This window comes from Aethina tumida, chromosome 3, assembly GCF_024364675.1.
Source record: "Aethina tumida isolate Nest 87 chromosome 3, icAetTumi1.1, whole genome shotgun sequence".
Taxonomy (NCBI): Eukaryota; Metazoa; Arthropoda; class Insecta; order Coleoptera; family Nitidulidae; genus Aethina; species Aethina tumida.
Genome location: NC_065437.1, coordinates 7,199,997 through 7,213,886, shown reverse-complemented (window position 1 = coordinate 7,213,886; position 13,890 = coordinate 7,199,997). Strand labels below are relative to the sequence as shown.

Sequence of the window (13,890 nt, the reverse complement as noted above, 5' to 3'; positions counted from 1 at the left end):
TTTCATATTTTCTAACTTTCAGTCATTAAAAATATTGGCTATTGCACATTACTAGATCTTCTTTGGCTATTGGTACTAAGGAAAATGTTCAACTTATTTATCAATTAATGACTCTATAGTTGAAAGTAAAGTAGTCTAGATGTAATTGCGCAACATTTTTTTGATGCATGAATATGATATAAGAATACAAAAAGAAAACGTTTATTCATATATGTAATATATGTTCAAGAAATTAATTTTCTACTTATTTTCTAGAATTAAAAAATATGAATACTTCGTATTCAATAACAGTAACTCGATATACTTAATAATATTTATAAGTAGAATTTTAACCTATAATCTAACACTCGCTTTGGCTAAATTATATTTTAAAAGTATGAAAAAAGTAAAAATTTCTAATTCATGAATTAAATAAATTATTTTTATTGGTTCCAGATTTATTCTTTGATGGTAATTTGAAATGAAAATATAAATAAATGAATAATATAATTGATATTACATTATTTTAAATTTACTACTTCTCAATCCTAATTTCTTTTAATACAGAAATTTTTACTGTAAGTGAAAAAAGTATAGAAAAAAATTTGTATTAAAAAATTATTTGTCATTGTCTAAGTAGATCATTACAAAATAGTGTTAATTATTATACAAATTATACCGGATAAGGAACGTTTGAGTCAATATTTATTTATAATTACATCGTAATGAAACATCTTAGGATCCGTTAGCACCAACGGTAAATCAATTAACAAAAGGAAATAATTTTTGATTTACTTTTGTCGCGTTCGTCGTGAAACACATAAACCAAGATGAATAAACTAATTGTTTGTGTATTTTTAGTGGCAATATTAATAAAAGTGACATTACAAAGTTTACAAGAGGACATAGCAATTCAAATAGATAATAAAAATGACAGTAAAAAAACTTTATCAAGGAGAAAACGCTATCTTGTTTTTCCAGAGGGAAGTTCTTTGCAACTAGGTCAGTATAGACGCCCACAATAACATCGGTGTTGGTACATAATGCTTGATATATTTTATGAGAGTTATGTTAAGGAAAAACTGTCTATTATGTACATTATTTATTCATAAAAAATAATTAACTGGTAATTAATTATATATGTATTTTATTAAACTTTTTATGAATTGAATTAATTCTACTAATTTAAATATGTAAGTACAATAGTTCAAAAACTGATGCTAATAAGAAAACTAACGTTTTTACGGGTCCATATATACCGTAAGGGATAACTTAAGAAATACGTAATATGTGCAGAAATATTCTTAGTATGATAAATAAAAAATTATGTTAATATAAAAAAATTAAATAATGTTTTATTTATATTTAATCTTTATAAATATTATATAGTGTATAAATAAATTTTGATAAAATTATTTTCTTTTATAAATTGATAGCGAAATCATGTTAACGTGTGACAATTGAATGAAGTAACTTTGTAACTGAACTTCGTGTCTGTTTCAGTATATTGTTTGACTATACCATCGTTAGGAGTGGGTCAAATATTTACTTTGGGAGCTACGGCTGCTCTTGCATGGGAACTTCCCCACGATCCGGTTGCTCCATACAGAAAACCAGCTGAAGTTTTACATCGAATAGACGAAGGAGAACAAACTTCTTCCGGTGGATGGACTGTAAAAAATGACAAGTATCCGGCACCTGTCAAAAATCTGAAGAGCTTTTATAATCCTTTCATGCTTAATAAAATAGGGAACTCAGGTTATAATACCATTAATTCTCTATTAAGTCCGTCAGTCTATAGCACATTAAATGGCAACTACAACACATTTTTGAAGAAGTAAGTTTATACTAGCTTTTTATACTTTAGTAGTAGTCGATTAGTAATTGACGATAATTCGAGAAAGTATGACAATAGACTAATACATGTTTGATGAACGTTAACTATATTAAATCTTACACTCATCCCTGAGGGAAATTTGTGTTTAAAAAGGGGTACAAAGTTTCTACTTCACATTGTAACTCATAAATACACAAATATAATGTATATTCAAAGATATTGTATATATAATATATAATTGTAGAGCTTAATGACATACGTGGATGAGGTATTCCAATTCAAATCGGACAGTTTGAAAACCACTTTTAATTTTTACAATTTTTTATACCTTATTGATCATAAAAAAAATCGCGTTTGTTTTTAGTTTTTCCACCTTGATTTTAATAATATTACATATTTTTGTATAATTTCAAAAACTTTTTTTGTATAATTTCTAAAAAATAAGAAAAAACAGGAAGATTGTCAAAAAATATTTAGTGTTTAAAATTATAGATTTTACAATAAAATCAATATTTAGAATTTATAAAATACGTACATCAAATTTTTCGTTGCTCTTTTAATTATTTTTATGGATTTATTATTTACACACATTTTTGCTCCTATACATGTTCTTAACTTTTGTCATATAATTTTCAATAATGAATATTTAATAATACATTCTTGATTACTAACTATGATGTTTTCTATATAATAACGAATATTGTTTGAAAATAGTTAAATTGATGACAAATAAATTTAAATATTAATGGTAAATTGCAACGAAGATAATGATATACTTGTGGAAGTTTGTTAAAATATTAGAAAATTTATATTTATTTATACAAAAATTAATCAAAAACTCTAAAAGAATATTTTACGACGTTGATTTAAATAGTTCGTTTCCGAATAATAACTAATTAACAATTTTCTAAAATTATTATCAATTGAATGCACAGAAATAAGACAAACATTTTTCTAAAAATATGTCACATTTAAAAAAGTTAAAATTTGAAGATAAAAAATAGAATATATTTTTAATAATTATCGTTTATATTTTTTAATGTTAATTTATTCTCAATTTTTCAAGCTGTTTGAGTTGACTTGGAATACAACATATGCAAACTAAGATTGTTGATTCATGTTAAGTAATTAAATTGAACAAATTCAACATAAATGTCTAGTAATTAATAAAAATTGAGATATAAATATAGATAAATATGTATAATACATTACACGCATAATTTAAGTGAGTAATGATAATTAATTGTGATTAATTTTACAGACCTATTAGTGATGGTTATAGAAGTAACCAACCGATAAATGATTATAGTAACTACGAACCTGTAACAGCTTATGTGGATCCTGTATATCACAGAATTTATAAGAGGACTCGGAGGGACTTGTATACGAAAGTAGAAAATTTCTTTACTGCGTAAGTTAATTTTAACTTGAGAGAGTAATTCCTAATTTGTAAGTCCATAAACAAGTCAGCAAAGCAACTTAGTCTTGATTTTAGTCTTATTCGTGAAGTCGCTCATTCTATTTGGTATTAGACTTATTCTTAGCTTTCTTTTTATTGTAATAATTTTTTATTAATACCTCATATTTCACTACCAAATAGGTCTTGGTTTAGTCTTATTGATTTACTGGTGGCAATAGTAATGTAATTCGTAAACTGTTTAATTACAATTTAAAGCTCATCAATGTTTAAATAATAAAGACTTCATCTCACTTTAATAGTTTGAAATATTAGAAAATATTTATAAAGATCTATACTTTTTAAATAAAAAAAATTTGTCGTTTTATAATTTCGAAACAATCAATACAGTAAGTTTGTATTTAGGTTGAGTAAAGACGGGAAGGCGTGTTTACTGAAAGCCGTATGTGAAGTGAGCAGAGCATCGAAGGAAAAAGGCACTTTCATGGAGGAGATAATCAAAGTTATCTTTAGGTAAGAGTACATAAAACATGTGCATGTTGTTGTTCAGGGAAATGAATAACTCAAAAATTCTAGTAGTAGTTCTTTAAAATTAATATTTTTTTAATTATAAATAATTAATTATTTTCAGAACAAAACCAGATATAACACATCAAGATGAAGACAAGTATGATTTTGCAGCTAGACATAAAAATTGCACAGAAGCTTATCCTACATGTAATCATTCTGTATGGGGCAACATATTTTAATAAATATTATTAATACAAATAGTTTTTTCATTTATTAAAAATCAAGACTACTTCCTAGCTGTAAGAAATGGTACTTTGGATTTCAAGTTAATTGTATACTATAAATTGTGTACTATGAATGAATTTCCTTGAAAGAATAATATGATTTTAAAAATAAATCTTGTGTGCTTGAATGTTTTCTTAAACGCTATACTTTAAATAGTGGTTCAGAAATACTATTCCAACCGTTGATATTCAGTGAAAATTACGTATCACAATACAATAATTGTTGCTAGCTGGGGCAACGAGGATTCCACACGAGAAAGACCAATAAAAAGTTATTACAATTAGTTAATGTATGATATTCATTCAATCCATAAAAATTAATTCAATTACCAATTCTATAAAATTCACAATTTTTTTCTGAAATATAGATGGAAATGACATTTTAACACTTCTTTCATAGTTTAACCATTATGCATAAATAAACTTAAGTAATTGATCATATTTGTTTAACAATATTTCATTACAATATAACTAAACTGAGAAGTACTCTAAATACTATATATAATACACATGGATAATTTGAATTTCCTAGATTTCCTATATTAAAGTTAAAAATATTATTTGAAAATTTGCAATTCTAGACTGTAAGTATTTTAAATTTATTTTAGTCTTAATGCCCATACCAATATACGGCAAAGTAGTCGACAATGAGTCTCCCTCTGTCAAAGAAATTTATAAATTGTATAAAAAATATACAAAATAAACAATTTTATAGGTAGAGAAAGTAAATTTTGTATTATGTATTTATGATATATCTACACCATTATTTGTTTTTAATTCAATAATATAATGCTAAGTATCTATGTATAATTTCATTATACATTTGTTAGATGCAATAATATTGTGTAAATTTTGTTACACATTTTTAAAAATGTAATATTCGATGGTGAACTTTTTTTACTTGCAATTTAGCATTCTTTATTATTTATATTTTGAGCTATTATTTTGTTGAAATAGAGTTCTAAATACAGAAGTGACAATATTTTAAATAGGCATCACTGTATGAATACAATTAAAAAGTAATGTAAGATGTATTTTCATATAATGTATAAAATAAATATAAAAAATAGAGAACATATAAGAGAACATTCATTTTCTGTTTTACTGAGTTTTGGCAAAAATAGAAATAAAAATTTTTAGATTTTACTAAAATTAACAGACTGTCTATTAGAGATATCTTTCAATTTATTTTACTTAAAACGATATGATGAGAAATTGTTGTAAATGCGTCCAATACTAATAGAATTGAATCACACTAAAATGTAAGACACAATTCATCAATCAAACTTAGAAAAATGAAAAATTACTTTTGTTTTATTTTGGTACCAGTAACGTTATGAAAAACTGTTTAAACAAATTACCTAATAAAAGATGTAATAATGGTTTATTTAATATTTTAATTTTAGAAATACTGAATTTTTTTCTTACAGGTTTAGGATAATTTGTGTGCTCTGCAAACAAAAAGGATATTTGTTTTATTAGATTTATGATTTTACTTAAACCAGTGAAATTATATTTCACTAGGGCATTAAATTAGGCGACATTGATCAAATTTCAATAAATTCTTGACCATTTGTCATTCTGTTTTTCCTAATCCTATAATTTTAACAGATACTTTCAAACATTCCGATTTCTATCAGATCAAGCTTGTATAAAAGTAATAAAGTTAAGGGGTATTCTAGTGTAGAGACATGAATTTTAGGTGATTTTTAAATTGTCGTAAAAAAAGGCAATCAATATTTTTACTATCCAAATTTTTATAAGTTATTTATTAATGTTACAAGAGTACAGAAAAAAATTAAAAAAAAAGTTAAAAATTTTAAGAATTAGCAGCTGATGAAGTGGGGGGTCTCAAAAAATTGGCACATGACCATATCCACGATTCCAACCCTCCTATCAATCTGAAATAAAAAAAAAGATTATTAATTTAGAATTATGTGCAATTGCATGAACTAGGGACAAGTTAAAAAAAATTTTTTGACAAAATGGCCAAAATGGACAAAAAAAAATCGTTTTTTTTACCTTTTTTTTTCTCGAATTCTTTAAAAATGGTAAAAATTGAAATTTGGGGATTAGAGTCAATAGAGGTCTATAAAGGAGATTCTCTGAAAATTTCAAGCGAATCGGTTCAGTAGAACTCGAGAAATTGTGGATATCGTATTGAAAAAGACTGTTTTGAGAAAAACGCATTTAAAGTTTCGTGTAAAGTTTTTCGCTGTCAAAGTCATGAAATGATATGCTATACTTACATTTATTCAATCTGCCATTCCTCCTTCATATATCGGACCTTCTTTGACTTCGAAAAATCTATTTTCCGCGTTTCTCTTTTCCAATCGAGCAGTTCTGGCCCCCTTTGAAGCGTTGGATGTTCGTATTTCGGAGCGGTCAATCCAGGCGTTGTCTCGTCTCACAGCAAATGAATGAGCTTCCGAACCAATTTTCATTCCCATAAGCGTCTATATCTCCGAAAATAATGTAAATTTTCAAAAATCCTCTTGTAGACATATTCTTGAATAGTTAAACTTTGAAAATATGAAAAAAAAATCAATTTTTTTTGAATTTCTACACTAGAATACCCCCTTAAGAGAAAATAATATTTTGTCAAAAACTACTCCCTGGAATGTTTCTGAGTGAAAAAATTCATTGTTTTATTTAATGTAATGGAACCACTGAAAATATCCAGTTCAATTTTATTTTTTGTGAATCTCTGAACTTTGATCTTGATCTGTTAGCACTCAAAAGGAATCTAATTGAATAAATTATCGATTCAAAATATATAACTTGCGATTAGGAATTAATTGTTTTTAGAAAAACTACATAAATTACAGATAAATTAAATTTTCATCAGCTGAATTTTTTTACATCTAATTGAAAGGAATTATACAATGGAAATTTTTATTAAACTATCTTATTCATTTATCAAGCGACAGTGTTTGGATAGCACAATTATCACGAATAATCGTCTTCCTCAAACAAATAAATTTTTGTGTACTTCCAAAGAAAGTGGGTTAAGTGTAACATATACATAATGTAAAGAATGCATGAGAAAAAATCTACTATTTTTATGTAAATTTTCATTAGTCAGGTTTATTTAAGTAATCGAGATTATCTTTACTATTGGCTTAAAAGTAACGGTCGACAATTAGTAACTAGGTAACGAGACATTAGTAAAGTTAATATTGTAGGCAATTGAAAGAGTGAATACCAGTTAAAAATGCGAGTGGCAATTTTATTGCACATTTTCCTATTTGTGTTATTTTTATTTAGTTTAATATTAATTACAAGTCAAAATGAAGTGCTTAAACGAAAGAAGAGATGGCTTGTTTGGGAACCAGGAGCGAGTAGAATGCAAGTAAGTAATTTTTATAAATTTTATATATTAAATTTGAGTTTAAGTCATGCTTGAAATCTGTAAAGAATTGAGGATTTCAGTATTTAATGGTGATTATGAGATATTTTGAATTTGTCCAAATGAACAAGGGATGTTTAATATTTTGGGAGTGTGCTACTCAATAAATATTTCGTAAAGTGATTTAGTGAATTATTTACTTTTTTATTGGAGTACTCATTTCCCTTTACTATCGACAGAAATCGAATTGAACCACTTGTCTGATTGTGATTCAGTAACTCCAATTTTCAAAGGTGGCTTTTCTAGAAAAGTTTCTAGATGAAAAATATTAAAACATGGATATTGTAAATATATGTATTAAAAATATTTACTTCTAAATTTTAAATAATCAAATTAGTCCAGTTTTTTGTAGACAGTATACAGTAATTCATCTGACTGATTCATTATAAGTTTGTATAAGAATTAAAGGAGTTAGATGTAATCTATCTAAAAGGTCTTCAGTGTGAATTAATTTAGTCGTTAAACGTTGTTTTAAACAATTAGGAATAAAATAATATAAAAATCACTAATTGACAGCTACCAAACTATACAAAAAAAACGTTACACCTCCAATCTCATTATATCTAAAAAACTTATACTATAAACAAAATTTAATGACTAAAACGAAGATTTTAATTTGTATTGATAATATATTAATTTCAGGTTATTCTTGGCTTAGGTATACCAGTGGCGTTACAGATTGAAACGGCAATTATTGGGCTATTCTTGAAGGGTAATTATCCTATGCCGACAAATTCGTCGGTATACAAATATCCAGGAGTAATTTACGAACGAAAACGAAGATCTTTGTCTCGATGGGATATTTATAAATATCTTTCACAGGAGGCTGAATTGTAAGTAAATAATTAATTTTAAAAAGTTTATACTCTTAAACATCTGAGAGGATAAAATTAAATTCCTTCTTAGACTTTACATCCTAACAATGAATATGATATACCAAATTGTCACGTCAATTCATCAAATAATATTTTTAAAATTTAACATTTATTTCAGTTAAATTTATGTGCTTTAAAATCTGGAATTTCATTTATTTGTATAGTACGAATAAAACGTTTAGTCAAAGTCAGTGACAGGAATATTTATTTCTATATTTTTCGTTTTGAAATTAGTTAAATATCACATTTGGTGTAGTAAAATATCAAAAGTAATTGCGGCCTAATGCATTTGAAGCAACTGAGCAACTACATTTGTTAAATTTCTACATTGATGTTAGGATGCCAATCAAACCTATGTTAGAGTTATATGTTTCGCTGGTACCGAAATCGAACGTTTTAATTTATTATTTTGGCTATAGATTCAAGGTAAATTTACAGCTTTGATTCATTTTTTTACATTTATATAAAAATATCAATTTAGTCACTGATTTTACTGTGTTTCACATATTTTATTTTTAATTATTTTTAGAGTCGGAATTGTTCATTTAATATTTGTTTATATTTTAGACGTGGCCATGATGGGCGATCTTGTGTGTTAAAGGCAATATGTGAAGCAGCCGATTCACCCGTTGATTATGAATATGGATTATTTGATGAGTTATTCCATGCTTTATTTACGTAAGTAATAGTTTTATTCAGTTTACAGTAAATGCACATATCTATACATAATTAAGACAAAATTTTAATTATGAGTTAGATTGATACTACATACATAGTAATTCGGTGACAATAAGTAAATTATTATTTGTATATAGGATTCTGTTAAAATATTTCTACAGTGTAAAACCTTAAAACTTCTTTCATTTTTTAATGTAAAATTTAGTTTAAATCAAATTACATAAACTTAACTTAATAAAATCAATTTAATTTTATTGAATTATTTCGTGTAAAACATAATGCAATATAGAAAATTGGATAAATATAGATAGATACTTTAAAAAATATGGTCAATGATTTCAATATAGATACTCAAATCTGTTAAATCAACTAACTATTAATCTGCAAACTAGAAAGAAAATTTTATTTGATGTCAATGGCCCACTAGAGGCAATCTTAGAGATAATATATATAATACTAAAACTTTCTGATAAATTATTCTACATCAAAGAAAGATACTCTTTTTTCAACACACTTTCAGGTGTTTTTCCTAAATCATATGAAAGTAAATAATCATCAAATCTTGTTGATGATGAGTCACTATAGAGACCCTTTTAAGAGTCTTTCTTATCTTCTTGGTCAAGTCTTTCATCTGTTTTTTTTTTAATTAATTAAAATATTATTTTTTTAAAGAATTTGATTATTTCTCCTAGTAAGTCAAATAAAATTATTAATGTTGTCAAAAAGAAGAATCTATCTCTATTTTCTAGATATAATCCCATCACAAATCTAGAAATTATATGTGACTATATGATCTACAATGATTGATTTTAACTTTGATAAATGTAATGAGAAAGTGAAAGAAAGAAAATGAATAGATAAATTTCAGTGATCAATTATAATTACGTAATTAATCATCATCGTCTTTTTACAATATAATCGTCAGCCCCGAAATCTTAGAAAAAGTGAAATTGAATAGTGGTTATATTGTGAGGTCATTCCAATTAAAAATTGATGATTAATAATTTCAAAATGTTTTAATTGTTTCATAGTATTTTATAAGTAATAAATATTTTAGAAGCTTTGTAATCTTTTTACAATTTTTATTATATTCCATTCTTATATTTGTTTGATTAATTGCTTAATAAAAAAATAACTAATTTGTTTATTATGAGAATTATGTTTACTGTCGGATCGATCGATCGATCTGACAAATTCATGGCACTCTTTACTCCTACATATCTCGATATATGGTAAAGTTCATGAAAGTTTATTTACTTACGCTTTCATAATATATTATAATTATTTTTACATATATGTAATGACATATTTTATAGTATTAATTTTTTTCTAGGCCTACCACAACAAAAGACGAATTGAGTCATCATACGGATAACGAGTATTATGCGGCACAATCTATGGGTTTAAAACATCCAGGAAAATGTCACAATTTTTTTCCAAATTGTAAAAAATCATTTTTCGATAAATTTACCCAATTTTATAATTAAATTTTAATATTAACCGATGTGTGTATTTATTAACCCCTTTATCTATTGTAAATCAGTGGTTTAAAGCTAACAAATTTGTAAACGAATGTAAATATTTTTAGGCCAGTAACAGGAGAGAGACATCATCATTGAAGGGGTTTGACGAATTTTTAAGTATAAATTTATAAATTAAGAAATTAAATACACACATTACAAGAGTTTTTAGGTAATATAATACATTAAATAAATTATTTTCAATTATTCTATTGGGGAATATATTTTATCAATGCTCTAGGAATACAGATTTTAATATTTAAAAAGTTTATTCTTAATGTAAGTATTTACCATAACCTGCTATCACACTCTACGAGTATTTAAATAATTCAGATTAATCAAGTTTGAATATGAACACTTAAACGAGTATATTGTACATTGATTGTGCATTTGTTAAATACAAGCCTCTATTCATGAAATCCTTTACATTACAAAACTTTTCTAATACGTAGTTATGAAGTTTTCAGAGACGAAGGTTTAAAAAATTCTCAGAATGATTCGAATACGTTACATCGCATTTCTGAAGGAATTAAGATGAGGTGAATGCAACTGTCGTTTAATTGAATTCAGTCAAGTGCTAGTGCAAAAAATAGTGAACAGAATATCGATTTACAAAATGTATCAAACTCTTAGCAGATAAACTGACATAATGACATAAGGTTGGGAGATACCTGAATTAAGAAATAAAACGAAATAGACTTCGCTTAATTTAGTTCGTAATCTATCTTTCAATTTTAGACATGGTCGAACGCGAAAAGACAGTCTTTTAATATGTGGCATAGAATTAGAGGAAGAGGAAAAATACTGTACTGAAAGAACACCGAGCTAGTTCCTAGATTATCCCCAAATAGGACTCAATGATAACAAGGCTGCAGCACCTCTTGATTTTCTAGGATGATGTGTGCCAAATACAGTGGCGGACCAAGACTAAAGCGGGCCTTAGGCAACATTGTTATTCCGGGCCTATTTTTCAGTCATGACGTTTGGTAGTTTGGTTTTAAAACATATAGTATGTAATTTTATTTAATTATCGGATTCCAAGAAAGAAAAAAGAAAAAAATAATATACATGTACAAAAATTAAACAAACATAATTTATTAAAATAAACAAACAAACATAAATTATTAAAACAAAGATTAAAATCGTCTCGAACAATTTGTATGAAATCTATCAATGAATCATATATTAAAACTGCTGTTTTTAGGGATTCATCTTTTTGTTGGAGAGTCTAGTTTGAAGCAACTATTTTCTCTAAAATGTTTTTCAATATAGCAAGTAACAGTACATACAACTCTATCAAGTTTTTATATAAATAGGCAGCTTCAGACTTTGTTAATGGTTTTTCATCTTTGTTTGAGGAAAAATGACGTAAACAATGTTTAATTTCTTCATAATTTTTCTTTAAGGATTTCACAGCATCGGAAAGAGCAGACGACCTGGTGTCACAAATAGGTTTAATACTCAAGTGTTACAATTCCTGAATGATATTGATTGGAAAATAATTTACAGACATAACAGTACAATAAGTTGTTGGTTTCAGTATAAGCCAACCAATCTCTTTCAACTTTTTCCCCGCTATTAATTGTTCTGAAGAAGGAGGCAATAGTTTTGTTTGGTTTGTTTTGTCCCTTCGTTGCATCGAATAGATGATGATTCCAAAGATCCATTTATTGATTTTGGTGGATTTTTTAAACAATATATCTTATATTGTCGACTTTATCAATCAACGATTCAGCAATCACGTTTTTCTGTTAAATAAAAATTAATTATAAAATTTAAAAACTTAATTTTCGGACCCCAAAAATTACGGGTCCTAGGCACGTGCCTAGGTTGCTTAGGCCTTAGTCCGCCACTGGCCAAATACTTTAAGTCGCTAAGATTAATGCATTTTGAACGGGTAGAATTATTTCAAATCTATTGATACTCTGTTGTCTTTACATCATCCCATATTCAATCGACATAATTAATAGTTGTACATTAACTGCTAGTGATCCTAGCCAATTGTCCGTTACTGGAATATATCTAACTCTTAAGGATTTAATGTTATACGTTCCGAGTTTTACCTACCTTGTCCAAATTCTTAGTGCAGTGGCCGCTTATGTAGCACATTAATAAAAATAATATACTGTCAGTTGTAAACTTGGGATTTAGAAAGGGTTACAGTTGTACAATGGCTTTTTCGAAGGTGATAGATGATGTGCTGATAGCATCTCAAATAAAATTATAGAATTGTTATTATTAGACTTTAGCAATATCGATGTACTTGATCATACGTTGTTTTCATCTATTTTCCATTACATAAGATTGTGTGATGATGTAATAAGCCTTTTATCAAATTATGTGCTTGACACACTTAAACGGTCATCGAAATATTGGGTGGTCGGTGGGTTAACAGTATAACTAGTGGCGCAAGAGATCGTATTGGCTTCACAGTCATTTTATTATACACCTTCAATTTTATTGACAGCCTTATTTATTGCAACTCACATATATAGGTTATACTGCTGATCACCAGTACTCATCATGTACTTACTTACATTATAATCATGATATTAATGCACAGAACTACACGACCTCTATTTAATTGATCATACTGTAAAACAGTTAGTTTGATGTTATATCTTATTTAGCAAACACCCAACAGATTTAGAATCTGCGTTAATAATGGTCTAGCCTTTGAAAATATTTAGCTTTCATTTACATATAAGTATATGCAAAGATCATCCAATGATAGTGTGGAGGATTTGAAATCAATAAAATTGTTATTATTGATTTGCTTAAACGAAACTTTCTTAATAGAAATTGAGTATTTTCAATTAACCTCCGAATAGGTGGTTCCAATTTATCTAATATCATGACAGCCACATTTTTAATAAAATCTCTGTAAAAGGTACAATCCAAAGAAGAAGTTGGTGATGGTGGGTGTCCCTGTTTACAGTACGAAAACAAACGGTGTTCTAAAACGTATGTTTTCGTATTTGGCAAACAAACTTATGTTATATATAGAGATTATAGGTTAGTTTGTTCACCTAACTGATTCATTGGATATTTATAGAGATGTAAAAAATGTCACTGTGAAATTTTGAATACATATGATGTTGTTATTCATTTTTAACTTATTTTCATATCTCCACCGTATCGTAATATTAAAAAAAAATTAATAAAATGCTAATTCAATTTGTATGTATTGTCATAAGTAAACAAATATTATTTTTTAATTTCTTATAATATAATAAATTAGTTAATATTCTTTTTAATTATAGAATATACTAAAATTTTATATTATTTCCATTGAAAATAAGAAATTATTATTATGATGATATTTCAAATGGACATGGAAAAGCTAAAAACTCTTTATATCCCTATAAATATTCATTTTAG

At 26.5% G+C, this 13,890-nt stretch overlaps 2 protein-coding genes across 2 annotated transcripts; both read left to right on the top strand.

Moving 5' to 3' along the window:
• The first annotated feature begins 809 nt into the window (after window positions 1-809).
• Window positions 810-3,982, top strand: LOC109597078 (uncharacterized). The gene is made up of 5 exons (XM_020012705.1): window positions 810-981; window positions 1,483-1,816; window positions 3,078-3,227; window positions 3,639-3,746; window positions 3,865-3,982. Exons 1-5 carry the CDS (start codon window positions 810-812, stop codon window positions 3,980-3,982), a joined length of 882 nt encoding a protein of 293 aa, XP_019868264.1.
• Window positions 3,983-7,241: 3,259 nt separating this feature from the next.
• On the top strand, window positions 7,242-10,464 carry LOC126265112 (uncharacterized; the record flags this gene model as incomplete). The annotated part of the gene is made up of 4 exons (XM_049965771.1): window positions 7,242-7,379; window positions 8,079-8,269; window positions 8,879-8,989; window positions 10,323-10,464. Coding segments are annotated over exons 1-4 (582 nt in total), but the record flags the coding sequence as incomplete, so codon positions are not given.
• Window positions 10,465-13,890: the final 3,426 nt, after the last annotated feature.

Bases quoted from the DNA above. Each gene is read 5' to 3' on its own strand.
- LOC109597078 (XM_020012705.1), top strand. From the start codon at position 810: ATGAATAAACTAATTGTTTGTGTATTTTTAGTGGCAATATTAATAAAA. The intron at 1,817-3,077 runs GTAAGTTTATAC...TTAATTTTACAG, and splicing joins TACAACACATTTTTGAAGAA to ACCTATTAGTGATGGTTATA. The intron at 3,228-3,638 runs GTAAGTTAATTT...GTTTGTATTTAG, and splicing joins GTAGAAAATTTCTTTACTGC to GTTGAGTAAAGACGGGAAGG.